General features: G+C 40.2%; 2 protein-coding genes across 19 annotated transcripts in view; both read left to right on the top strand.

The window, feature by feature from the left end:
• Positions 1-18,264, top strand: part of tmem25 (transmembrane protein 25) — a 33,381-nt gene extending 15,117 nt beyond the window's left edge. For 2 of the 12 annotated variants that reach the window (XM_084126902.1, XM_084126912.1), the window contains exons 4-9: positions 14,362-14,652; positions 15,022-15,153; positions 15,248-15,281; positions 15,369-15,472; positions 16,823-16,909; positions 17,422-18,264. In XM_084126902.1, coding sequence (XP_083983028.1) covers positions 14,362-14,652; positions 15,022-15,153; positions 15,248-15,281; positions 15,369-15,472; positions 16,823-16,909; positions 17,422-17,495 — 722 coding nt within the window. In that variant the 3' untranslated portion in view covers positions 17,496-18,264. Of the gene's footprint in view, positions 1-14,361; positions 14,653-15,021; positions 15,154-15,247; positions 15,282-15,368; positions 15,576-16,809; positions 16,951-17,421 lie in introns of all 12 variants that reach the window. The other 10 variants (XM_084126909.1, XM_084126908.1, XM_084126905.1 and 7 more) reach the window with 8 other exon arrangements.
• Positions 18,265-18,394: 130 nt separating this feature from the next.
• Positions 18,395-24,254, top strand: LOC311091137 (uncharacterized protein). 7 transcript variants are annotated; one of them, XM_084126915.1, is made up of 7 exons: positions 18,395-18,454; positions 18,546-18,707; positions 19,853-19,969; positions 20,052-20,222; positions 21,284-21,427; positions 21,539-21,609; positions 23,958-24,254. In XM_084126915.1, the coding sequence occupies exons 3-7, from the start codon at positions 19,903-19,905 to the stop codon at positions 24,039-24,041; spliced, it is 537 nt and encodes a 178-aa protein (XP_083983041.1). In that variant the 5' UTR covers positions 18,395-18,454; positions 18,546-18,707; positions 19,853-19,902; the 3' UTR covers positions 24,042-24,254. The 7 variants fall into 7 exon arrangements, with proteins under 7 accessions (XP_083983041.1, XP_083983045.1, XP_083983042.1 ...); XM_084126919.1 differs by lacking the exon at positions 18,395-18,454 and having other exon boundaries at positions 18,466-18,707; positions 19,725-19,969; XM_084126916.1 differs by lacking the exon at positions 18,395-18,454 and having other exon boundaries at positions 18,466-18,753.
• Positions 24,255-27,896: the final 3,642 nt, after the last annotated feature.

Here is a 27,896-nt window from a genome sequence, read left to right as displayed (position 1 = left end):
TGTTAGAATGATGCTAGCAGGATTAGCATGTTGTTAGCATGATTAGCATGTTGGTTGGATGATGCTAGCATGATTAGCATGTTGCTAGCATGCTTTTAACAAGATGCTAGCATGATTAGCATGTTGCTAGCATGTTTTTAGCTAGATGCTAACATGATTAGCATGTTTTTAGCATTATGCTAGCTTGATTAGCATGTTGCTAGCATGATGCTAGCTTGATTAGCATGTTGCTAGCATAATGCTAGCATGATTAGCATGTTGCTAGCATGATGCTAGCTTGATTAGCATGATGCTAGCATGATGCTAGCTTGATTAGCATGTTGCCAGCATTATGCTAGCTTGATTAGCATGTTGTTAGCATGATGCTAGCTTTATTAGCATGTTGTTAGCATAATGCTAGCATGATTAGCATGTTGCTAGCATGATGCTAGCTCGATTAGCATGTTGCTAGCATGATGCTAACTTGATTAGCATGTTGCTAGCATGATGCTAGCTTGATTAGCATGTTGCCAGCATGTTTTTAGCAAGATGCTGTTGCCAGGTGGTTGCTAGGGTGTTCTGGGTGGTTGCTATGGTGTTGCTAGGCAGTTGCTAAGGTGTTCTGGGTGGTTGCTAGGCAGTTGCTAAGGTGTTCTGGGTGGTTGCTAGGCAGTTGCTAGGGTATTCTTGGTGGTTGCTAGGGCGTTGCTAGGTGGTTGCTAGGGTGTTCTGGGTGGTTGTTATGGTGTTGCTAGGCAGTTGCTATGGTATTCTGGGTGGATACTAGGGCATTGCTAGGCAGTTGCTAGGGTGTTCTGGGTGGTTGCTAGGTGTTCTGGGTGGTTGCTAGGCAGTTGCTAGGTGTTCTAGGTGGTTGCTAGGCAGTTGCTAGGGTGTTCTGGGTGCTTGCTAGAGATTTTTGTGGTTACTAGAGCATTTCTAGACGTTGCTAGGGTGTTCAGGGTGGTTGCTAAGGTGTTTTTGTTAGTTGCTATGGTGTTACTAGGTGGTTGGTAGTTGTCAAATATGGTTACTATGGAGTTTTTATAGAGTTCTTAAAATCTTTAATAACGAGTGCCTTCAGTACGGCACGAGGCCTGTGGCCTCGTGCCTATGGCCGAATAGGCACAAGCATGGAGCGATATCGCAAGGCCACGAGAGTAAAATTGCTTTAAAAAATAAAAAAAATGTAAAAAAATGTTTTTTTTTGGTTTAGGGTGGTTGCTAGGGAGCTCTTAGTGGTTGCTAGGGTGCTGAAACTGGTTGCTAGGGTGTGGCTATGAAGATTTTAGGCCATTACTTATTGGCTGCTTGATAATATAAATCCTCTGAGGGAGAGAGAGAGGGAGAGATGCAGGGGTGTCAGGCCCTTTGGAGTGGTGTGTGTGTGAAAACGTCGGTTGGGATTTGAATTTTTTTAGAATGCCCAATGTAAAGTCAATGGGGACTTTTTTGGCCGCTTTTTCGTCCGCTGTGCGAACATCGTACACCCGATCGCTTAGAAAAGTCATAGCACACCTCTCCTCAATGAGCCGGTCGATTTGACACTTCACTCAGGGGTCTGTGACAAACGATGCGGGGCGAGTTTCGCGCCAAACTTTGTCCAGAATAATAATAATAATAAGAATAATAAGTATGAGCAATAACAATAGTGATGCTTTCAAAAAAGCACCACTAACTAGAATGTACATTTCCTGAAGAAAATGTGAAGTGGTGCTTGCAGTGGCAAAATTCGCCACTGGGCAGATGCTAACACAATTACCATGTTGTGATACCATGATATACCACGCTTTAGCATTATTTACCACGATTTACCATGATTCTAAGATGATTTACTACGATTTACAACATTCCAGCATGATTTACTATGATTAACATGTTGTTAGAATGATGCTAGCATGATTAGCATGTTGTTAGCATGATTAGCATGTTGGTTGGATGATGCTAGCATGATTAGCATGTTGCTAGCATGCTTTTAACAAGATGCTAGCATGATTAGCATTTTGCTAGCATGTATTTAGCTAGATGCTAACATGATTAGCATTTTACTAACATTATACTAGCTTGATTAGCATGTTGCTAGCATAATGCTAGTATGATTAGCATGTATCTAGCATGATGCTAGCTTGATCAGCATGTTGCTAGCATAATGCTAGCTTGATTAGCATGTTGCTAGCATAATGCTAGCATGATTAGCATGTTGCTAGCTTGATTAGCATGATGCTAGCATTATGCTAGCTTGATTAGCATGTTGTTAGCATGATGCTAGCTTTATTAGCATGTTGGTAGCCTAATGCTAGCATGATTAGCATGTTGCTAGCATGATGCTAGCTTGATTAGCATTTTGCTAGCATGATTAGCATGTTGCTAGCATGATGCTAGCTTGATTAGCATGTTGCTAGCATAATGCTAGCATGATTAGCATGTTGCTAGCATGATGCTAGCTTGATTAGCATGATGCAAGCATTATGCTAGCTTGATTAGCATGTTGTTAGCATTATGTTAGCTTTATTAGCATGTTGGTAGCATAATGCTAGCATGATTAGCATGTTGCTAGCATGATGCTAGCTTGATTAGCATGTTGCTAGCATGATTAGCATGTTGCTAACATGATGCTAGTTTGATTAGCATGTTGCTAGCATGATGCTAGCTTGATTAGCATGTTGCCAGCATGTTTTTAGCAAGATGCTGTTGCCAGGTGGTTGCTAGGGTGTTCTGGGTGGTTGCTATGGTGTTGCTAGGCAGTTGCTAAGGTGTTCTGGGTGGTTGCTAGGCAGTTGCTAGGGTATTCTTGGTGGTTGCTAGGGCGTTGCTAGGTGGTTGCTAGGGTGTTCTGGGTGGTTGCTATGGTGTTGCTAGGCAGTTGCTATGGTATTTTGGGTGGATACTAGGGCATTGCTAGGCAGTTGCTAGGGTGTTCTGGTTGGTTGCTAGGTGTTCTGGGTGGTTGCTAGGCAGTTGCTAGGTGTTCTAGGTGGTTGCTAGGCAGTTGCTATGGTGTTCTGGGTGCTTGCTAGAGTTTTTTGTGGTTACTAGAGCATTTCTAGACGTTGCTAGGGTGTTCAGGGTGGTTGCTAAGGTGTTTTTGTTAGTTGCTATGGTGTTACTAGGTGGTTGGTAGTTGTCAAATATGGTTACTATGGAGTTTTTATAGAGTTCTTAAAATCTTTAATAACGAGTGCCTTCTGTACGGCACTCGGCCTGCGGCCTCGTGCCTATGGCCGAATAGGCACAAGCATGGAGCGATATCGCAAGGCCACGAGAGTAAAATTGCTTTAAAAAATATTTAAAAAATAAAAAAATGTTTTTTTTTGGTTTAGGGTGGTTGCTAGGGAGCTCTTAGTGGTTGCTAGGGTGCTGAAACTGGTTGCTAGGGTGTGGCTATGAAGATTTTGGGCCATAACTTATTGGCTGCTTGATAATATAAATCCTCTGAGGGAGAGAGAGAGGGAGAGACGCAGGGGTGTCAGGCCCTTTGGAGTGGTGTGTGTGTGAAAACGTCGGTTGGGATTCAAATATTTTTAGAACTCCCAATGTAAAGTCAATGGGACTTTTTTAGCCGCTTTTTCGTCCGCTGTGCGAACATCGTACACCCGATCGCTTAGAAAAGTCATAGCACACCTCTCCTCAATGAGCCGCTCGATTTGACGCCTCACTCAGGGGTCTGTGACAAACGGTGCGGGGCGAGTTTCGCGCCAAACTTTTGTGTGGAAGAATAATAATAAGAAGAAGAAAAATAATAAGTATGAGCAATAACAATAGTGATGCCTTGCTTTCAGCAAGCACCACTAACTAGAATGTACATTTCCTGAAGAAAATGTGAAGTGGTGCTTGCAGTGGCAAAACTCGCCACTCGGTTGCTAGAGTGTGGTACATGATTGCATACAAGCCAACAAACATGTCTGTACGATGTTCTGGTGCTGAGATATGGCTTATTCATGTTGTTCAGGTGGTTGCTAAGGTGTTGCTAGGGTATTCTGTGTGGTTGCTAGGGCTTTGCTAGGTGGTTGCTAGGGTGTTCTGGGTGGTTGCTATGGTGTTGCTAGGCGGTTGCTATGGTGTTGCTAGGCGGTTGCTAGGCAGTTGCTAGGGTGTTCTGGGTGGTTGCTATGAAGCTGCTAGGGTATTCTGGGTGGTTGCTATGGTGTTGCTAGGCGGTTGCTAGGGTATTCTGGGTGATTTCTAGGCAGTTGCTAGGGTTTTCTGGGTGGTTGCTATGGTGTTGCTAGGTGGTTGCTAGGGTATTCTGGGTGGTTGCTAGGGCGTTGCTAGGCAGTTGCTAGGGTGTTCTGGGTGGTTACTATGGTGTTGCTAGGCAGTTGCTAGGGTATTCTGGGTGGTTGCTAGGGTGTTGCTAGGGTAGTCTGGGTAGTTGCTAGGCGTATGCTAGGGTATTCTTGGTGGTTGCTAGGCAGTTGCTAGGGTGTTCTGGGTGGTTGCTATGGTGTTGCTAGGCGGTTGCTAGGGTGTTCTGGGTGGTTGCTAGGGCGTTGCTAGGCGGTTGCTAGGGTATTCTGGGTGGTTGCTATGGTGTTGCTAGGCGGTTGCTAGGGTATTCTGGGTGGTTGCCAGGGCGCTGCTATGTGGTTGCTAGGGTATTCTAGGTGGTTGCTATGGTGTTGCTAGGTGGTTGCTAGGGTATTCTGGGTGGTTGCTATGGTGTTGCTAGGTGGTTGCTAGGGTATTCTGGGTGGTTGCTATGGTGTTGCTAGGCAGTTGCTAGGGTATTCTGGGTGGTTGCTATGGTGTTGCTAGGGTGTTCTGGGTGGTTGCTATGGTGTTGCTAGGCAGTTGCTATGGTATTCTGGGTGGATGCTAGGGCATTGCTAGGGTGTTCTGGGTGGTTGCTAGGCAGTTGCTAGGTGTTCTGGGTGGTTGCTAGGCAGTTGCTAGGGTGTTCTGGGTGGTTGCTAGGCGGTTGCTATGCAGTTGCTAGGGTGTTCTGGGTTGTTGTCAGGTGGTTGCTAGGGTGTTCTAGTTGGTTGCTATGGTGTTGCTAGGCAGTTGCTAATGTGTTCCTGGTGGGGTCTAGGGCGTTGCCTAGGTAGTTGCTAGGTGTTCTGGGTGGTTACTACAGCGTTTCTTGATGTTGCTATGGTGTTCAGGGTGGTTGCTAAGGTATTTTTGGTAGTTGCTATGGTGTTACTAGGTGGTTGGTAGTTGACAAAGATGGTTACTATGGAGTTTTTAGAGAGTTCTTAAAATCTTTAATAACGAGTGCCTTCAGTACAGCACTCGGCCTGCGGCCTCGTGCCTATGGCCGAATAGGCACAAGCATGGAGCGATATCGCAAGGCCACGAGAGTAAAATTGCTTTAAAAAATAAAAAAAAATTAAAAAAATGTTTTTTTTTTGTTTAGGGTGGTTGCTAGGGAGCTCTTAGTGGTTGCTAGGGTGCTGAAACTGGTTGCTAGGGTGTGGTTATGAAGATTTTAGGCCATTACTTATTGGTTGCTTGATAATATAAATCCTCTGAGGGAGAGAGAGAGGGAGAGACGCAGGGGTGTCAGGCCCTTTGGAGTCTGTGTGTGTGAAAACGTCGGTTGGGATTCAAATATTTTTAGAATGCCCAATGTTAAGTCAATGGGACTTTTTTGGCCGCTTTTTCGTCCGCTGTGCGAACATCGTACACCCGATCGCTTAGAAAAGTCATAGCACACCTCTCCTCAATGAGCCGCTCGATTTGACACCTCACTCAGGGGTCTGTGACAAACGGTGCGGGGCGCATTACGCGCCAAACTTTTGTCCAGAATAATAAAAAGAATAATAATAAGTATGAGCAATAACAATAGTGATGCTTTCAAAAAAGCACCACTAACTAGAATGTACATTTCCTGAAGAAAATGTGAAGTGGTGCTTGCAGTGGCAAAATTCGCCACTGGGCAGATGCTAACACAATTGACATGTTGTGATACCATGATATACCATATTTTAACATTATTTACCACGATTTACCATGTTTCTAAGATGATGTACTACGATTTACCACATTCCAGCATGATTTACTATGATTAACATGTTGTTAGAATGATGCTAGCAGGAATAGCATGTTGTTAGCATGATTAGCATGTAGCTAGCATGCTTTTAACAAGATGCTAGCATGATTAGCATGTTGCTAGCATGCTTTTAACAAGATGCTAGCATGATTAGCATGTTGCTAGCATGCTTTTAACAAGATGCTAGCATGATTAGCATTTTGCTAGCATGTTTTTAGCTAGATGCTAACATGATTAGCATGTTGTTAGCATTATGCTAGCTTGATTAGCATGTTGCTAGCATGATTAGCATGTTGCTAGCATTATGCTAGCTTGATTAGCATGTTGTTAACATAATGCTAGCATGATTAGCATGTTGCTAGCATGATGCTAGCTTGATTAGCATGTTGTTAGCATAATGCTAGCATGATTAGCATGTTGCTAGCATGATGCTAGCTTGATTAGCATGATGTTAGCATTATGCTAGCTTGAGTAGCATGTTGTTAGCATGATGTTAGCTTTATTAGCATGTTGGTAGCATAATGCTAGCATGATTAGCATGTTGCTAGCATGATGTTAGCTTGATTAGCATGATGCTAGCTTGATTAGCATGTTGCTAGCATGATTAGCATGTTGCTAGCATGATGCTAGCTTGATTAGCATGTTGCCAGCATGATGTTAGCTTGATTAGCATGTTGCCAGCATGTTTTTAGCAAGATGCTGTTGCCAGGTGGTTGCTAGGGTGTTCTGGGTGGTTGCTATGGTGTTGTTAGGCAGTTGCTAAGGTGTTCTGGGTGGTTGCTAGGCAGTTGCTAGGGTATTCTTGGTGGTTGCTAGGCAGTTGCTAGGGCGTTGCTAGGTGGTTGCTAGGGTGTTCTAGGTGGTTGCTATGGTGTTGCTAGGCAGTTGATTTGGTATTATGGGTGGATGCTAGGGCGTTGCTAGGCAGTTGCTAGGGTGTTCTGGGTGGTTACTAGGCAGTTGCTAGGTGTTCTGGGTGGTTGCTAGGCAGTTGCTAGGGTGTTCTGGGTGGTTGCTAGAGTTTTTTGGTGGTTACTAGAGCGTTTCTAAATGTTGCTAGGGTGTTCAGGGTGGTTGCTAAGGTATTTTTGGTAGTTGCTATGGTGTTACTAGGTGGTTGGTAGTTGTCAAATATGGTTACTATGGAGTTTTTATAGAGTTCTTAAAATCTTTAATAACGAGTGCCTTCAGTACGGCACTCGGCCTGCGGCCTCGTGCCTATGGCCGAATAGGCACAAGGCATGGAGTGATTTCGCAAGGCCACGAGTGTAATATTGCTTTAAAAAATAAAATAAAAATAAAAAAATGTTTTTTTTTGGTTTAGGGTGGTTGCTAGGGAGCTCTTAGTGGTTGCTAGGGTGCTGAAACTGGTTGCTAGGGTGTGGCTATGAAGATTTTAGGCCATTACTTATTGGCTGCTTGATAATATAAATCCTCTGAGGGAGAGAGAGAGAGGGAGAGACGCAGGGGTGTCAGGCCCTTTGGAGTGGTGTGTGTGTGAAAACGTCGGTTGGGATTCAAATATTTTTAGAACTCCCAATGTAAAGTCAATGGGACTTTTTTGGCCGCTTTTTCGTCCGCTGTGCGAACATCGTACACCCGATCGCTTAGAAAAGTCATAGCACACCTCTCCTCAATGAGCCGGTCGATTAGACACTTCACTCAGGGGTCTGTGACAAACGGTGCGGGGCGAGTTACGCGCCAAACTTTTGTCCAGAATAATAAAAAGAATAATAATAAGTATGAGCAATAACAATAGTGATGCTTTTAAAAAAGCACCACTAATAATAATAACTAGAATGTACATTTCCTGAAGAAAATGTGAAGTGGTGCTTGCAGTGGCAAAACTCGCCACTCGGTTGCTAGGGTGTTGTACATGATTGCATACGAGCCAACAACCATGTCTGTACGATGTTGTGGATCTGAAATATGGCTTCTATATGTTGCAATATGGTTGCTAGGTGGCTGTAAATGGTTGCTAGGGTGTGAAAACACAGTTACCATGGTGATATTTACAGACTGTTTTCCAACTGAAACTAATGAGCCAACCCCCATCTCTATACGATGTTCTGATGCAGAGATATACGTTTTGCTAAACGGTTGCTAGGGTACTCTATTTGGTTGCTAGCGAGTGGCTTGGCAGCTGCCAATGATGAAACTCCAAAGGCTTCTTGTCACTATGAATGATATAAACCAACTCCCATGCCTCTGCGACATTCAGAATGGAAGATATGCCTCTTTGGATTTTGGTTGCTAGGGTACTCTGTTTGGTTGCTAGGGAGTGGCTTGTCATCTGTCAATGATGAAATTCCAAAGGCTTCTTGTCAGTATGAATGATATAATCCAACTCCCATGCCTCTGTGACATTCAGAATGGAAGATATGCCTCTTTGGATTTTGGTTGCTAGGGTACTCTGTTTGGTTGCTATGGAGTTGCTTGGCAGCTGCCAATGATGAAACTGCAAAGGCTTCTTGTCACTATGAATGATATAAACCAACTCCCATGCCTCTGTGACATTCAGAATGGAAGATATCCCTCTTTGGATTTTGGTTGCTAGGGTACTCTGTTTGGTTGCTATGGAGTTGCTTGGCAGCTGCCAATGATGAAACTGCAAAAGCTTCTTGTCAGTATGAACGGTATAAACCAACTCCTATGCCTCTGTGACATTCACAATGGAAGATATGCCTCTTTGGATTTTGGTTGCTAGGGTACTCTGTTTGGTTGCTATGGAGTTGCTTGGCAGCTGCCAATGATGAAACTGCAAAGGCTGCTTGTCAGTATGAACGGTATAAACCAACTCCCATGCCTCTGTGACATTCACAATGGAAGATATGCCTCTTTGGATTTTGGTTGCTAGGGTACTCTGTTTGGTTGCTATGGAGTTGCTTGGCAGCTGCCAATGATGAAACTGCAAAGGCTGCTTGTCAGTATGAACGGTATAAACCAACTCCCATGCCTCTGTGACATTCACAATGGAAGATATCCCTCTTTGGATTTTGGTTGCTAGGGTACTCTGTTTGGTTGCTATGGAGTTGCTTGGCAGCTGCCAATGATGAAACTGCAAAGGCTGCTTGTCACTACGAACGGTATAAACCAACTCCCATGCCTCTGTGACATTCACAATGGAAGATATCCCTCTTTGGATTTTGGTTGCTAGGGTACTCTGTTTGGTTGCTATGGAGTTGCTCGGCAGCTGCCAATGATGAAACTGCAAAAGCTTCTTGTCACTATGAATGATATAAACCAACTCCCATTTCTCTGTGACATTCAGAATGGAAGATATCCCTCTTTGAATTTTGGTTGCTAGGGTACTCTGTTTGGTTGCTAGGGAGTGGCTTGGCAGCTGCCAATGATGAAACTCCAAAGGCTGCTTGTCAGTATGAATGATACAAACCAACTCCCATGCCTCTGTGACATTTAGAATGGAAGATATCCCTCTTTGGATTTTTGTTGATAGGGTGCTCGACAATGGTTGCTAGGGAGGGGCTTGGAAGTGTTGAGGTCATTCATGATGGGCTGTTTGCTGCCCCGAGTCAAATGAGACCACCCCCACGTTTCTATGACAATTCAGTCTGGAGATATCTCTTTGAACTCTTTCAATGGAAGTCTATGGAACTTGTTGCTAAGGGGCTCTAAATGGTTGCTAGGGCGTGGCTTGATAGCTTCACAATGATCCTGAGAGACTGATTGGTCGTCTGAGTAAAATGAGCCCTCCCCCTTGTCTCTATGACACTGTGATCCAGAGCTACGTTCAGTACAAAGTCCCTATGCAATTTACCATAGTAGGAAAAGCATGTGTGTTTCATGGGACGTTCCTTCCCCATAGTAAGTCAATGGGGCAACTTTGGGCAGCTCCTGCCCCCCAGGGGTGCAACTTTTACCCCATTGTGAGGTATGTTCTTACAGAGCCTGTTAGCCTCTTCAAATGTGGCAAATCACACGTTTCTGCGAAATCCTCGCTCAGAGCTACGTGTGGTCAAAGTTCGTCTCAATGTTAAGTCAATGGGACTTTTTTGGCCGCTTTTTCGCCCCTGGGGCGAACACCGCACCCCTGATCGCTTATAAAAGTCATAGCACACCTCTCCTTAATGAGCCGGTCGATTTGACACCTCACTCAGGGGTCTGTGACAAATGGTGCGGGGCGAGTTACGCGCCAAACTTTTGTCCAGAATAATAAAAAGAACTAGAATGTACATTTCCTGAAGAAAATGTGAAGTGGTGCTTGCAGTGGCAAAACTCGCCACTCGGTTGCTAGGGTGCGGTTAGCTAGATTTTAGCAAGATGATAACAAAATTAACATCATGCTAGCATGATAAGCATGTGACTAACATAATGCTAGCACCATGTTAGCATGATTAGCATATTGCTAGCATGATTATTATGTTGCTAGGATGATGCTAGCATGCTTTTACCACGTGGCTAGCATAGTTTACCATGATTTACCATAGTTTACCATGATTTACCATAGTTTACCATGATTTACTATAGTATACCATGATTTACCATGCTCAAGTATGATTTACTGATTCAAGCATGATTTACCATAGTTTACCACGATTTACCATAGTTTACCATGATTTACTATAGTATACCATGATTTACCATGTTCAAGTATGATTTACTGATTCAAGCATGATTTACCATAGTTTACCATGATTTACCATGATTTACCACGATTTACCATAGTTTACCATGATTTACTATAGTATACCATGATTTACCATGTTCAAGTATGATTTACTGATTCTAGCATGATTTAGCATTGTTTACCATGATTTACCACGATTTACCATAGTTTACCATGATTTACTATAGTATACCACGATTTACCATGTTCAAGTATAATTTACTGATTCTAGCATGATTTACCATAGTTTACCATGCTAGCTTGATTATCATGTTGATAGCATGATTCTAGCATTTTTTACCATGTTGCTAGCATGGTTTACAATGATTTACCATAGTTTACCATGATTTACCACGATTTACCATAGTTTACCATGATTTACTATAGTATACCATGATTTACCATGTTCAAGTATGATTTACTGATTCTAGCATGATTTTTCATAGTTTACCATGATTTACCATAGTTTACCATGATTTACCACGATTTACCATAGTTTACCATGATTTACTATAGTATACCATGATTTACCATGTTCAAGTATTATTTACTGATTCTAGCATTATTTATCATAGTTTACCATGATTTACCATAGTATACCATGATTTACCATAGTTTACCATGATTTACCACGATTTACTATAGTTTACCATGATTTACTATAGTATACCATGATTTACCATGTTCAAGTATGATTTACCATGATTCTAGCATGATTTACCATAGTTTACCATGATTTACCACGATTTACCATAGTTTACTATGATTTACTATAGTATACCATGATTTATCATGTTTTAGTATGATTTACTATGATTCTAGGATGATTTACCATAGTTTACCATGATTTAGTCAAAAGAGCCAAGTCCCATCTCTATACTATGTTTTGATGCAGAGATATACGTTTTGTTAAACGGTTGCTAGGGTACTCTTTTTGGTTGTTATGGAGTTGCTTGACAGCTGCCAATGATGAAACTGCAAAGGCTTCTTGACACTTTGAATGATATAAACCAACTCCCATGCCTCTGTGACATTCAGAATGGAAGATATCCCTCTTTGGATTTTGGTTGCTAAGGTGCTCGACAATGGTTGCTATGGAGGGGCTAGGAAGTGTTGAGGTGATTCATGATTGGCCGTTTGCTGCCCCGAGTCAAATGAGACCACCCTCGTGTTTGTATGACAATTCAGTCTGGAGATATCCCTTTGATCTATTTCAATGGAAGTCTATGGGACTTGTTGCTAAGGTTCTCTAAATGGTTGCTAGGGCGTGGCTTGATAGCTTCACAATGAGCCTGAGAGACTGATTGGTCATCTGAGTAAAATGAGCCCGCCCCCTTGTCTCTATGACACTGTGATCCAGAGCTACGTTCAATAGAAAATCCCTATGCAATTTACCATAGTAGGAAAAGCATGTGTTTCACGGGACATTCCTTCCCCATAGTAAGTCAATGGGGCAACTTTGGGACCTTCCTGCCCCCCAGGGGTGCAACTTTTACCCCATTGTGAGGTATGTTCTTACAGAGCCTGTCAGCCTCTTCAAATGTGGCAAATCACACGTTTCTGCGAAATCCACGCTCAGAGCTATGAGTGCTCAAAGTTCGTTGCAATGTTAAGTCAATGGAACTTTTTGGGCCGCTTTTTCGCCCCTGGGGTGAACACCGCACCCCCGATCGCTTATAAAAGTCATAGCACACCTCTCCTCATTGAGCTGGTCGATTTGACACCTCATTCATGGATCTGTGACAAACGGTGCGGGACGAGTTACGCGCCAAACTTTGTGTGGAATAATAATAAAAAGAAGAATAATAATAATAAGTATGAGCAATAACAATAGTGATGCCTTGCTTTCAGCAAGCACCACTAATAATAATAAGTATGAGCAATAACAATAGTGATGCCTTGCTTTCAGCAAGCACCACTAATAACTAGAATGTACATTTCCTGAAGAAAATGTGAGTGGTGCTTGCAGTGGCAAAACTCGCCACTCGGTTGCTAGGGTGTTGTACATGATTGCAAACGAGCCAACAACCATGTCTGTACGATGTTCTGGTGCTGAGATATGGCTTATTCATGTTGTTCAGGTGGTTGCTAGGGTGTTCTGTGTGGTTGCTAGGGCTTTGCTAGGTGGTTGCTAGGGTGTTCTGGGTGGTTGCTATGGTGTTCTGGGTGGTTGCTATGGTGTTGCTAGGCAGTTACTAGGGTGTTCTGGGTGGTTGCTATGGCGTTGCTAGGCAGTTGCTAGGATATTCTGAGTGGTTGCTATGGTGTTGCTAGGCGGTTGCTAGGGTATTCTGGGTGGTTGCTAGGCGGTTGCTAGGGTATTCTTGGTGGTTGCTAGGGCGTTGCTAGGCAGTTGCTAGGGTATTCTGGGTGGTTGCTATGGTGTTGCTATGGTGTTGCTAGGCGGTTGCTAGGGTATTCTGGGTGGTTGCTAGGGTGTTGCTAGGCAGTTGCTAGGGTGTTCTGGGGGGTTGTTATGGTGTTGCTAGGCGGTTGCTAGGGTATTCTGGGTGGTTGCTAGGGCGTTGCTAGGCGGTTGCTAGGGTATTCTGGGTGGTTGCTAGGGCGTTGCTAGGCGGTTGCTAGGGTATTCTGGGTGGTTGCTATGGTGTTGCTAGGCAGTTGCTATGGTATTCTGGGTGGATGCTAGGGCGTTGCTAGGCAGTTGCTAGGGTGTTCTGGGTGGTTGCTAGGCAGTTGCTAGGTGTTCTGGGTGGTTGCTAGGCAGTTGCTAGGGTGTTCTGGGTGGTTGCTAGAGTTTTTTGGTGGTTACTAGAGCATTTCTAGACATTGCTAGGGTGTTCAGGGTGGTTGCTAAGGTATTTTTGGTAGTTGCTATGGTGTTACTAGGTGGTTGGTAGTTGTCAAATATGGTTACTATGGAGTTTTTATAGAGTTCTTAAAATCTTTAATAACGAGTGCCTCGTGCCTATGGCCGAATAGGCACAAGCATGGAGCGATATCGCAAGGCCATGAGAGTAAAATTGCTTTAAAAAATAAAAAAAATAAAAAAAATGTTTTTTTTTTTGTTTAGGGTGGTTGCTAGGGAGCTCTTAGTGGTTGCTAGGGTGCTGAAACTGGTTGCTAGGGTGTGGCTATGAAGATTTTAGGCCATTACTTATTGGCTGCTTGATAATATAAATCCTCTGAGGGAGAGAGAGAGGGAGAGATGCAGGGGTGTCAGGCCCTTTGGAGTCTGTGTGTGTGAAAACGTCGGTTGGGATTCAAATATTTTTAGAACTCCCAATGTAAAGTCAATGGGACTTTTTTGGCCGCTTTTTCGTCCGCTGTGCGAACATCGTACACCCGATCGCTTAGAAAAGTCATAGCACACCTCTCCTCAATGAGCCGCTCGATTTGACGCCTCACTCAGGGGTCTGTGACAAACGGTGCGGGGCGAGTTTCGCGCCAAACTTTGTCCAGAATAATAAAAAAAAGAATAATAATAAGTATGAGCAATAACAATAGTGATGCTTTCAAAAAAGCACCACTAATAAGAATAATAAGTATGAGCAATAACAATAGTGATGCCTTGCTTTCAGCAAGCACCACTAATAAGTATGAGCAATAACAATAGTGATGCTTTCAAAAAAGCACCACTAATAATATTAATTTAAATTTTGTTCTGTTGGTCAGATATTTGACATAAAATAATCACGAGTTCAATTTTATGTTTCAACCACAGATGGCGATAGAGAGGCCATAGCTTTAAAAGCGTGAACTAACCTGGCACGTGTGTGTTTGGTCCCTCGTGTCTCAGTCCAGCCGGAGATCTTGCGTGTCGACGCCCACTACAGCGAGACCGCGGACCCCGGCCTCTCCCTCATCCTCTTCGCTTTGGTCCGGTCCAACCCCCCCGCCACCATCACCTGGGTGGATCGGTCCGGTCAGCTGCTGGCCAACAGCTCCGACTTCCTCATCCTGGACTCACGGAGCCACCCGTGGCTGGCCAATCACAGCCTGCAGGTCACTCTGAGCAGCCTATCAGGAAACATCTCGGTCAGCGCCAACAACAGCCTTGGCTCCGCCCACAGCAACCTCACACTCACAGGTGACACGACACGTCATCAGAAATCTGAAGCAGCACAACTGTTTTCAACACTGATAATAATCATAAATGTTTCTTGAGCATCAAATCATCATATTAGAATGATTTCTGAAGGATCATGTGACACTGAAGACTGGAGTAATGATGCTGAACATTCAGCTTTGATCACAGGAATAAATTACACTTTACTATATATTCACATAGACAACAGCTGATTTACATTGGAATAATATTACACTGTTTTTACTGTATTTTTGATCAAATAAATGCAGCCTTGAGCAGAAGAGACTCTTTCAGAAACATCTCACCCACCGGTGGTGTATAGTCCAGTAAATGCTGGTGTGTGTATGAGTTCGTGTCCCGTTCCCCCAGAGTTCCTGCAGTCTCGTGTGGAAGTTCCGATGTTCGGGATAGTGACAGGTGGCGTCGCCGGCATCGTCACCCTCCTCATCTTCACCTTGATGGTCTTCTTCCTCCTACAGAAGGATAAAACCAAAGCCATCGGTACACAGACTGAACGCCAGAACACTGCAGATAAAAGCATACATGTAAATGTGTTCATGTGTTCATAAATGCTTCTTTCTGTGTTGTTTCTCAGAAGAGCCCGTCGCAGTGCATCTGTCCTCCAAACGGTGCGACGCGTCTCCCAGCATTCTCTGCTAATAATAGCATTATTGAACGATTGATCTCGTGACTGTTCTGGTGTTTGTTGGTTGCAGTAACGACATGGTGACGGTTCAGGTGAACGGCGTGTATCTGCCCAGAGAGAACATGTCTTTACCGTCACACGTGCAGCTGAACGACGACCGCACGCTCTGTAAGGGTGAGTCCCGCTTCTGCACAGAGCAGTGTTTCCATCCCATGTGTTCAAGAGAACAAAATCATCACTTCTTGGGAAACTGGTGGAAAATATCAGTAATAAAAATGTAAGTTTCTCCAATCTGTCTCTTTTCTCCTCTATCATAAATGAGTGTGTCTCAGAGCGTCAGACGAAACACAATAAACACTGTCATGTTCTCTTCCGTTCGAATGCTGGTGTTTGGGAACGCAATCGTGTCAGACGCTTCTGGAGGGAATTACATTACAATACATTTACATTTCATCATTTCATCATTTAGCGACTTGCATATTGCTGCCCTGTTGTTGCTTCTATTGCTCTCATCATTTGTAAGTGCTGTGACCAGTCCCAGTTATTCTAGCACAGTAGACATAGCAGTAGACTGATGTCATGTACATGTAGACGGTCCCAGCACTGAGCCCTGAGGCACTCCAGTAGCTAGATGATAACAGTGATGGGAAAAACATGTTTCTGAATGACAGATCCTAGTGATGACATGTAGATGGAGAAGAGAAGTGGTCCCAGCACTGAGCCCTGAGGCACACCAGTAGCTAGATGATAACAGTAATGGGTGGAAAAACATGTTTCTGATTGACAGATCCTAGTGATGACATGTAGATGGAGAAGAGAAGCGGTCTCAGCACTGAGCCCTGAGGCACTCCAGTAGCTAGATGTTGGGGTCTTAGACACCTCACCCCTTGGAGTGTACAGCTGTACTTGAGATGCCCTTCATCATAAGGATTGACAGGAGAACCTGGTGGTTAACTATGTCAAAAGCAGCAGCAAGATGAGAACTGAGGATTTGGAAGCTACTCTTGAGTCTCAGAGCTTCAATAACAGCACGAGTGACGCTTATGAAACCAGACTGGTTGTTGTCCAGGAGGTTGTCCTGTGTAAGAAAGGCAGAGACTTTTCTTTGCAGCCCTGAGTTTAGATCGATGCTCGCTGGATACAAGGGGACAGAAGTTGTCCAAGCACAATGTTAGAGTGGAGAAAAGATTATCGGTTGCACTGTTAGTATCTAGTGATGAAACCAAATCATTCTGATGACAGACTTTGACTCAGGTGTTTCAGAAACACCAAACCAACATTTGAGATGCTGCGATGCCATTGGTCCGCTGGTTAGTGCAGTTATCCAATCACAGCCTCTGCTGAGGCAAAGTCACATGAGGTTTGAGGGATTTATTCAGTAAATTTGTTTCCATCGTAGTTTATGTGCATGTCTTATCCTTGGAGTATTTTTATGCAATCTCCCAAAATGTGCTTAAAATAGGTGTATGAAAACATCTAATGTGAGTCTCTAAAACATCACCTGTCTCAAGCTGCGTGTTTCAGGGCAGAAGATCTCCAGACCGAACACACTGGAGAGGAGACGCGCAGACGAGGAAGAGGAGGATCTGTCTGCGGCCTACGCTGCCCGAGGTCAGAGGTCATGACCTTAAAGGGACAGTTCACCCAACAATGTAAATCCTGACATCATTTACTCTCCCTCATGTCTTTCCAAACCCATGACTTTCATTCATCTTCTGAACACAAATTTAGATGTTTTAATGAAATCTGAGAGATTTCTGTCCCTATTCACCCAAAACTCTGACTTTAAGAAATGGAAAAATAAATAATCCAATCCCTCCGAAGAGACATGATTTAGTTTAAGCTTTTAATCACATGTAAACTTTAGTCAGCAAACATAAACATAAACTTTATTGACCCACATGAACAAACCTGATTGGTTCTTCAGTTTGTTTACCGTATTTGATGACCTGATCAATGTGTATATGTGAATAAAAGCCTAAATTAAACTGTACATTTTTGGGTGAACTGCCCCTTTAAAGAACCCTGATATCCAGAACCAATAACGAGAGATTAAGTGTTCCTCAGATCTAAGAGAGATTAGTTCCTGAGTCTAATAGATGTGAACGATTGTGTCCCGACAGGTTTCGCTCGCTATCCGATGGTGGGCTACATCTATAAAGTGAGCAGTACCAGCAGTGACGAGATCTGGCTCTGAACATCTGCACACTCTGACCTCTGACCTCTGACCTCACGAAGCCTGATCCCCCTGAACCCTGACAGCAGGAAGAACGGGATTCGGTTTCAGCATTCTTATAACTGAACAAACATCCAAACAGATTTACTGACAGACTTTGACTGCAGCTCAAGAGTTTGAGTGACAGACTGCTTTGTCCTGGTGAAGAACTACACTACCCATAATGCACTGAGCAGAGAAAACACTGCTACTATGGAAACAGAGACTTTTCCTCCCAGACTTCCTAGATATCAGCAAACTAACATGAGTTAATTGTATAGTGCTGGTGATGGTTCTCTCATACCATCAGAGAGAACGCTTGAAAAAGACTGATTCAGTGACAGAGATTCATGGGATCAGTAGTTCATTAATGGACTGTAAATATGTGCTCTCATCAGTATTTACCCAGAGTTCATTGCTGCTATACGGAATGCTGCTATGCTACATCATATTTGTGTAATATAAAGGAATGTTCAGTAAATATGCAGATATTGTGAGATACTTGTATGTACTTATATTAATAGAAGTATAAAGATTATGGAAATCATATTTAGTGTATCTTTGTAAAGCTCATTCTGAGTCTGATCCAGCAGGAGGCGCCACCGGTTTAACTTTACCTGAGCTTAACTAGCGCTAGTTTATTATTATTCCAGTCAGTGTGATTGTCCCTCTCTTGCTTGTGAAAGTTGCTGTATTATTATTATTATTATGAGAAATAGGCCTACCTCAATAAAGTCTATAGAGAATCACACATCATACGTGATTAGTGTAATAATGTTGTGTGTGGAATGAAGAGAGTGTGTGTGTGTGTGTGTGTGTGTTTGTGTGTGTGTGTGTGTGTGTTTTGAAGGATGTTCGCAGGTGTTTGTGGTCTTCAGTTTACGGCACCGGAAGTCGATCTTTCATCTGCAGGTTTTGCTCTTATTGATGTCAGACTGCGTGTAAGTGCACAAAAACATCTATAAAACACACATGAACCATCATTCACAGCACTGGCGTAACGGCTGTCACGTGTGTGTGTAACTTCCACAGAAACCGGTTCTTTTATCGTGTTGAGGTGTTGAGTGTGTGTCTCAGTTGATGATACGGTGAGCTTGACGTTGTGAGCGTTGGATGAAGTTCAGGCCCGGATCGAGTTCTGACTTCCGGTTGATCTCAGTCTTCAGAGTCACACGAGGATCCGGAGCTTCTGAGGTATAATCTTCTTTCTTCACTCGAGCTGCATCTAACAGAAAACAGGGTAACACTTTATTTTACTTTATACTTACTAAAGCAATAACAGTAAATTATGCATAATTACATGCAACCAAACGGTAATTCTAAAGTAAGTACATTGTTTATTAATATTACTCAGCACTTAATTATAATTGCTCTATAACATGACACCTTAATTAAAGTCTAACCCTTTATTTTAAGGTAACACAGTTTGATTGTACTTACTCAAATAAGTACTGAGTAATATTAATTAACCATGTACACACTGTTGAGTTATGGCTGGTTTAGGGTTAGTTACTAATTATGGGTTAGTTACTAATTATTATGCATAATTTACTGTTATTACCAAAGTAAATGAATGTAGTTACGTGTAACCCTTATGTGTAACTGGATCACCTTAAGATAAAGTGTTACATAAAAGCGTATTTAAATTGTTTTATATACAGAGATTTGATTTTTTTAACTAAAGTACTAAACTAAAGTTGTAACTGTAATGTGATATTAATGTAATATATCTTGTTAGAGATACACCTATATATCCACTTTTTATTACAATTTTGCTGTAACACTGTACACTAAGGTTTGGTTTGTAAACATTAGTTAACTATGAAAAATGCTTCTACAGCGTTTATTGTTAGAACATTTACTAATACAGTATTGTTATTATTATAGATTAATATATATTATTATGTAAAGGATCTGAGCTGACATGAACTAACAATGACCAGTTGTGTTTTATTAATTAACTTTAACAAAGATGAATAAATACTGTAACAAACGTAACGCTCGTCGTTAGTTAATGCATTATCCATTATACGATACGGTTCATTTCATTGTTTATTCATAAAACATTAATTTTACAACTTGAAATGTTTTAACCAGAATTAATAAATGCTTTAAGTTTAAAATGGCATTTAAAGAAATATGAATAATCTGAAGCTAATAGTGAGGTGTGATGAGATGTTTTATTGAACCAGAATGTGTTTCCTCATGAAGCACGACACAGAGCTCTAGTGTTCGGTGTAGCCGAGCAGATCTGAGGTCACGTCTCTCACGCTCAGATCATGGCGTCTCTCACGCTCAAGATGGAGGACGGTGAACTCTGAGCTTCTCTTTATCCACAGGAGGATCATCATCATCATCATCATCATCATCATCATCACACACACTGAGGATGGACCGACGCTTGCTCTGGCTCTGCCTGATGACAGTTCTGGGATCAGTCATGTCAGAGGAGACTCGTAAGACTCGCCTTCAGCTGGACATACTCACTCTTTCACTGTCAAAGAAGTTTATTAATGCAATCTAACGTTCACTTTGCAGATAAGTTAGAATTCTCTATTGAGGAAAGCACTCTGAAGTGTCCAAATGGTCAATTTGAGCCGAAGCTTCTGACGGATAATGGAGCGTCGGGACGCTTCAAGTGCTGTCCAAAAGGAGACGACAGCGAAGACAACAACGAAAACTGTATTTACGCTCGAGTGAAAATCCTGAGTGAGTAAATCCTCTCTGTGTGTGTGTGTGTGTGTGTGTGTGTGTGTGTGTGTGTGTGTGTGTGGAGACCTCGTGCTTTTATCTGAGTGAACAGGTGTGGATTGAACAGTGTGAGAAACTCTTAATATTTGCTTTAATGTACAGAAATAGAGCAGAATCTGGGGCTGTTATCCTCAATCTGTCTTATAATCACCAGTATCACTGTAAACACACACACACACACACACACACAATCCTGTAAACACACACACTCAATCCTGTACAAATACTGTAAAACATGCAAACAGAATTACATTTACAGAACAACCTTACAAAACAAAATGAATCTGGTGAATCTAATTTTCTGATGAATAATCCAGACCGTTTCCTGACGAACACCGTAATAACACTGATCATAAATGACGAATCACAAGAGCCTTCTCCACGAGCTGAGGGAAATACTGATTTACAGTAGAGACACACAACACCATCATGGAAACACACACACACACACACACACTCTAGAATAATGAAATAAACAACATTAAACCCTCATCGATAACGAGACAAACAATCAAAGGTGTCTCTCCCTCACGCAGGGGATTCTGGGAAATGTCAGTTTGTGGTTTTTCACTGTAAATTATAAGATGATCTGTTATTTTTCACTTCCAAAAACTCTACATTTAACCATTTTTTTACTGTAAAATGACATGAACGTTCTTTCTCCATAAGAGATCTTACTATAATACTGTTAATCCTTGATTCTGTCCAGGTTTAGACTCTTTTATACAAAAATAAAGCTTCCAAAAGGGGTTTTCTTTTCTTCTTTCCTCTCGCAGTGAAGCTATAGAAGAAGCTTTCAGTGATCAGAGCCAGTTTTTCCTAGTATAAAGATCCTGTGTGTGTGTGTGTGTGTGTGTGTTTGTGTGTGTGTGTTTGTGTGTGTGTGTGTGTGTGTGTGTGTGTTTGTGTGTGTGTGTTTGTGTGTGTGTGTGTGTGTGTGTGTGTTTGTGTGTGTGTGTTTGTGTGTGTGTGTGTGTGTGTGTGTGTGTGTTTGTGTGTGTGTGTGTGTGTGTGTGCAGGCGCTGAGAATCTGATCCAGTTGGACACGTCGGCGCTGATCACGGTTCTGGTGAGCGATCTCCTCGTCACGGCTCTGATCGGATGGGCCGTTTACATCGTCTGTGCTGAACCCTCCACCCGGACCAGCTACCAGGACAACAAAGGTGAGGCGCACACACACACTCACACACACACACACACACTCACACACACACACACACACACACACTTCATATTCATATTCATATTCCTATCATCTGCCTGTGTCTCTCTAGCCTCGGACCGGAAGAGTTTGATCCCTAATGAGCGCGTGAGTAACAACGCATCAGGAGAAACAACTTATCAGGTACGAGCAACATCATCATCTGAGTTCATGAGGAATAACCTGATGATGCACTAATAAAAGCGCTATATAAATGAAGATGACTTGACTAATAATGCTGTATTTAATACAGCTCTGCAAGATATGCTCTTCTAATGGAGGATTTCTGTGGTTTCCAGTCCAAATATCTAACAATTCTTAAATCAAGAAGCATTTACTTGATGAGGAAAATGACATAAAAACTTATATATTGTTTTCTGATAATAATAAAAAAAAATCTAAATTAAGTGAGTTTTTCCTTAAAACAAGCTAAATTGTCTGCCAGTGTGGTAAAACACAAAAAGAAAAAAATCTTGTTTTCAATTTGAATTAAGTTTTTTTTCTTGTTTTACATTTGAATTAAGATTTTTTTCTTCTTGTTTTACATTTGAATTGAAAAAAAATCTTGTTTTACATTTGAATTAAAAAAAAAATCTTGTTTTACATTTGAATTAAGATTTTTTTCTTGTTTTACATTTGAATTGAAAAAAAATATTGTTTTACATTTGAATTAAGATTTTTTTCTTGTTTTACATTTGAATTGAAAAAAAATATTGTTTTACATTTGAATTAAAAAAAAATCTTGTTTTACATTTGAATTAAAAAAAAATCTTGTTTTACATTTGAATTAAAAAAAAAATCTTGTTTTACATTTGAATTAAGATTTTTTTCTTGTTTTACATTTGAATTGAAAAAAAATATTGTTTTACATTTGAATTAAGATTTTTTTCTTGTTTTACATTTGAATTGAAAAAAAATCTTGTTTTAAATTTGAATCAAAAAAAATAATCTTGTTTTACATTTGAATTAAAAAAAAATAATCTTGTTTTACATTTGAATTAAAAAAAAATCTTGTTTTACATTTGAATTAAGATTTTTTTCTTGTTTTACATTTGAATTGAAAAAAATCTTGTTTTACATTTGAATTTAAAAAAAAATCTTGTTTTACATTTGAATTAAGATTTTTTTCTTGTTTTACATTTGAATTGAAAAAAATCTTGTTTTACATTTGAATTTAAAAAAAAATCTTGTTTTACATTTGAATTAAGATTTTTTTCTTGTTTTACATTTGAATTGAAAAAAAATCTTGTTTTACATTTGAATCAAAAAAAATAATCTTGTTTTACATTTGAATTAAAAAAAAAAAATCTTGTTTTACATTTGAATTAAAAAAAAAATCTTGTTTTACATTTGAATTAAGATTTTTTTCTTGTTTTACATTTGAATTGAAAAAAATATTGTTTTACATTTGAATCAAAAAAAAAAATCTTGTTTTACATTTGAATTAAAAAAAAAAAATCTTGTTTTACATTTGAATTAAGATTTTTTTCTTGTTTTACATTTGAATTGAAAAAAAATATTGTTTTACATTTGAATTAAGATTTTTTTCTTGTTTTACATTTGAATTGAAAAAAATATTGTTTTACATTTGAATCAAAAAAAAAAATCTTGTTTTACATTTGAATTAAAAAAAAAAAATCTTGTTTTACATTTGAATTAAGATTTTTTTTCATACCCCATTGGCAGATGCAGTAATTTTGCTTGTTTTGATCAAAAACCCACTAAATTTAGATTTAGATTTTTTTTATCAGAAAACAAGATATAATTTCTTATGTCATTTTACGTATCTAGTAAATGCTTCTTGATTCAAGAAATTTTAGATATTTGGACTGGAAAAAAGACAAAACTTTTTTTTTTGCAGTGTATAAATGTTATATTACATCATGTATGTCAGTGTTTTAAAGTGTTCGGGGGCTATGGAATAAGTTAGAGAAGTATTGCCAGAAATTATATGAATTATTATACTATAAAATGAATAAGATCAAATGTACGGAATTTGACATTACCACACTAGATAAATTAAGTTATTTTTGTAACCCTTTACAATAAGTTGTATTATTTAACATGAATTAACAATGACAAATACTTCTTAATCATTTATTAATCTCAGGTAATGTTAATCTCAACATTTACTAATACTCTTTTAAAATCAAAAGTTGTGTCTGTTAATGAGATGTTAATGCATTAAATAAAATTACCTATTGAGACTTATTATTTTTATTCTGTTGAAAAGCATATATTTATAAAATACTCTAATGATGGGTAAAATATTAATATTAGAAACTAAGAAAATCCAGATAATTATTTATTGTATAAATAATACACCAAATTTATAATGTTTAGATTTTTCACAGCATAAATTCGGTCTGTATATGTGAATATTTCTAGCCGGCTTTTATAAGTTATACAGGGGTTCCTCGGTCATTACACGCATACGATTACTGTGAAGTTTCATTAATGTGTGATTTATTAATGTTTTATCTGTCGTCCAGCGGCTGAACACGCGCTCAGACGAGTACAGCACTCTTCACACGGGGCGCAAACAGAAGAACCCCAAACACCCCATCTCACCCTGAGATCAAGAACACACCCGACTTTCAGCGGATTATAAGAAGAAATCTGTCTTTCAGCGGGTTATTAGAAGAAGCCTGTCTCTCAGCTGTGTTGCTCTAAACCGCTTATATTCACGCTGAAATCTCTTTAGTTGATTTAGTTTTCTTGTAAATGTAAATGCTTCAAATTAACGCTTGCTAATCTGTCTTTATGAATAAAACCTGTCTTTACTGTCAGCTGTGCTGTCGATTCTTTCATCACAGAACAGAGCGATCTCAGTTGAGCTTATTAAAGGGAATATGCAGGTTGCATAAACACGCTGTCGATTAGCGCAGACTAAATGAACGTGTTTACGGTAAAGATATGAATATAATGCAGGTGGAACCATGACTACAGGATTGTGAACGTTTAAAGGAATCGTTCACCCAGAAATGATCACTCTCTCATCATTTACTCGTATCGTTCAAACCTGAAACACAAAAGAAGATATTTTGAGGAATATCAATGAAAGTCAGCGTTGTTTGGTTCCCGCTGTTCTTCGAAATAACTTATTTTGTGTTCAGCGGAAGAAATAAAGTAATTCAGGTTTGAACAACATTATGGGGAATAAATGATGAAAGATTTATGGCATCATCAGAGCTCAGTTTTAATAAAGCGTTCCTGTCTTTGATTGGTTATAATTAGTCACCAGCTCTGGTATGTTTTCTTTGTGGTTTCCGTTCAGAGACGAGAAAAGCAGAAAACTGCCTGAACAATATCAACGTTCACATCAACCACACACACACACACACACACACATGCATTTATACATTCACACACGCAAACCCAGACAACACAAATATATTCTAGCACTGTTTTTCTAACATTATAACGTTATAAAACGTTATTTCTGAATGTTCTATGAACGTTCAAAACATCCAGTTTATTCAATATTAAAAAAAAAAAAAGAATTCTTGTTTATGCAAACATTATTGGAACGTTACTTTTGAATGTTCTCTGAATGTTACTTTTGAATGTTACGTTTGAATGTTCTCGGAACATTTTCTCAGAACGTTCTGAAACAAGTAGCAACATTTAAAAAAACGTTGAAATGAAACATTTCAGAGACTAACACTCCATAAACGATGTATCAATAATTTTTTGTGCTAATGTTTTGAGAACATTATTAAAGGCCAGATAACTCTGAACAAACATTCTATTAATGTTACTGCAAGAACGTTTGTACATATCTTTAAGAGAACCTTGCCGGAACGTTAGCCAATGCCCGTTAGCTGGGTTACACACACACACACACACACACATGCACGCCCTGCTTCTATACTGCAGACTATTTTTTGAGTATTCAAAATATTCACAAATTTGTTAGATATGGCATGAAATATCTGATATTCCGATTGTCAAATATATGCAAGTGGAAGTGTTTTGTTGTTTAAACACCTTTATAACGATCGCGTTAGTTCAGCTGTATGCGCGATGGGCGCCGCCATCTTAGTTTGTGCCGCAGACGCAGTTCAGAGAATCGGATCTGTTGGATTTACAACACGTGAATTCATCCACTTCTCCCGAAATACATAAAAGCAAGTGGCTGGTGAACTGGGAGAAGAATAGAGTAAACTTTAAAGTTACTTACACAATGTTTATCTGATATGAATAAAACGTGTCTAATTATAATGAAAATTATTGCCTCTTCCTTTAACATCAGTGTGTATTTTACAAACTCTAAATGTATTGTTTTTTTAGTACTTATATGTCGGAAACCTAAAATAAACATTATGTGGTTGAAAACACTGAAAAGTTGTGCTACAAATCCGCCGCGATCTCTATGGGCGCCGCCATCTTGCCTGCCGCCATTCTTCTTCTTCTTCTTCTTGAATTTTATTGGCGGTTGACAAACAACATAATGGTGTATTTCCGCCACCAACTGGTATGGAGTGTGGATCAAGACGACTAACCCCCCCCCCCCCCCCCCCCCCCCTTTTTTTTTTCTTTTTCTTTTTCTTTATATTCTCTCCCACAAATTAGATTCCTCAAGAAACTGAAGAATAAAAATATAACACTCATTTCTCGAGTTATTTTGCAGAATATACTTTGGTATAAATTGCATTTTTATTTTTTTTAAATTGTGAATTAACAACCTTCTTTCATTCTCATATTTCCGACAATGCATTAAAACATGTTCTACTGTTTCCTCTTGCCCACAATAATCACATCTTCCCGTATCATGTTTACCCATTTTATAAAGTGTACTATTTAATCTTGTGTGTCCAAATCTCACCCTTGATATTACTATTTCTTCTCTCCTGTTTTTCCCTGTAATTCTCATCTCTCCCACTTTCCTTTGAATTCTATAGAACCACCGACCTTTTTTCTCCTTATCCCACTGTTTTTGCCACCTGTCCTTTAGTCTCTTCTTGATAATACTCTTAATTTCATTCTTACTTAAATTAACAATTAAATTAATGTCATTGTTTTTAACTGCTTCTTTTGCTTCTTTATCGGCAATTTCATTTCCTTGGACACCAACATGTGCAGGCACCCACAAAAATACTACTGTAATCCCCATCATTTGAATTCTGTATATTGTTTGCATTATCTCCATTAAAATATCTGGTCTACTTTCTGAATGACTGTATTGTAAACTAGCCAAAGATGAACAGGAGTCTGAACAAATAACTGATTTCATAGGTCTTATTTCTTCTATCCACTGTATTGCTAATAATAATGCAACCATTTCCCCTGTATAAACAGATATCTCATCACTGATCCTTTTCCTTATTGATAAATGAAACTCTGGAACAGTAAATGCTACTCCTATCTTGTTGTCTGAACTCTTTGATGCCTGCCGCCATTACTGCGTGCCTGCGAAGTGACGGCCGTGTGACACTTGCCGGCACCCTCTAATGACATTTCAATAAAAGCGGATCCTGGGGCTTAAATATTGTGATTGTCAAAACATTTTAGTAACTAAACTGAATTTTATTAGGTTTAGTGACAACATGTTGCAATGTTTATATTATATGGTACAATTTCTGGTAAGCTACGATTTTTTATAATTGCTTGAAACAAATTTCAGGATTTCAATTCAGTTCAATTCTTGTGATTTGATTTAATACTGACGAATTTGGATAAATATTAGGTAGGGGAGAGTGGGGTAAAGTGAGACATTTTTTACATTTGTTCCCCTCTAAGCGAGCTAAAATGATATATCAGTCAAATTTACTCATTTCCCATTAATTCAGGATGTTTCCTAGCAATGGAAATTATTAGAATGTATTCAGGACGAAGGGCAGTGAAAATATGATTGTTTTTAAAAAAGTGGTCTTGTGTCTCACTTTACCCCAGCTTAGGGGTAAACTGAGACAGACCAGAGAAATCAACGGGGTAAAGTGAACCAGCTGGGGGTAAACTGATCCGCTTACTTTTTCCACTCTGAAACTTCCACAACAACACATGTTGTAAAAGTAAGAATCTTGACAGCTAGCTTGGCAACCACACATTCCAGAACTAATGTCGTACTAGTAACAGAATCATGGGGATTGGTCAATTAAGCACATTTTTTTGATGACCCACCGGTGCGCATCTAAGTGAAGGTGCAACGCCCTTGGCGTGATAAGGGTGAATGGCACGCTGGAGGAAATTCCTCCTAAAAAAAAAAAGAACTATGTCCAAAATATTGTGACACATTTGGAAGGTCAATGCATTTAGACCTGGCCTGTCCTGGGCCAGATTCGGATTTGTCCGCCACCGCTGGAGCTCTGTCTGGAGCAAAGTCGGTCCTAAAACAGACCTTTAGGTCTTTGTGGAGGAGGGACAATGCTCCACTTGGACAAGGAACACGGACCAGAGAACCGTGGTGGTCAGATCGGGTGGGGAAACCG

Source organism: Abramis brama, assembly GCF_963993115.1.
Source record: "Abramis brama genome assembly, chromosome: 10".
NCBI classification, from domain to species: domain Eukaryota; kingdom Metazoa; phylum Chordata; class Actinopteri; order Cypriniformes; family Leuciscidae; genus Abramis; species Abramis brama.
This window is presented reverse-complemented; position numbering and strand designations above follow the sequence as displayed.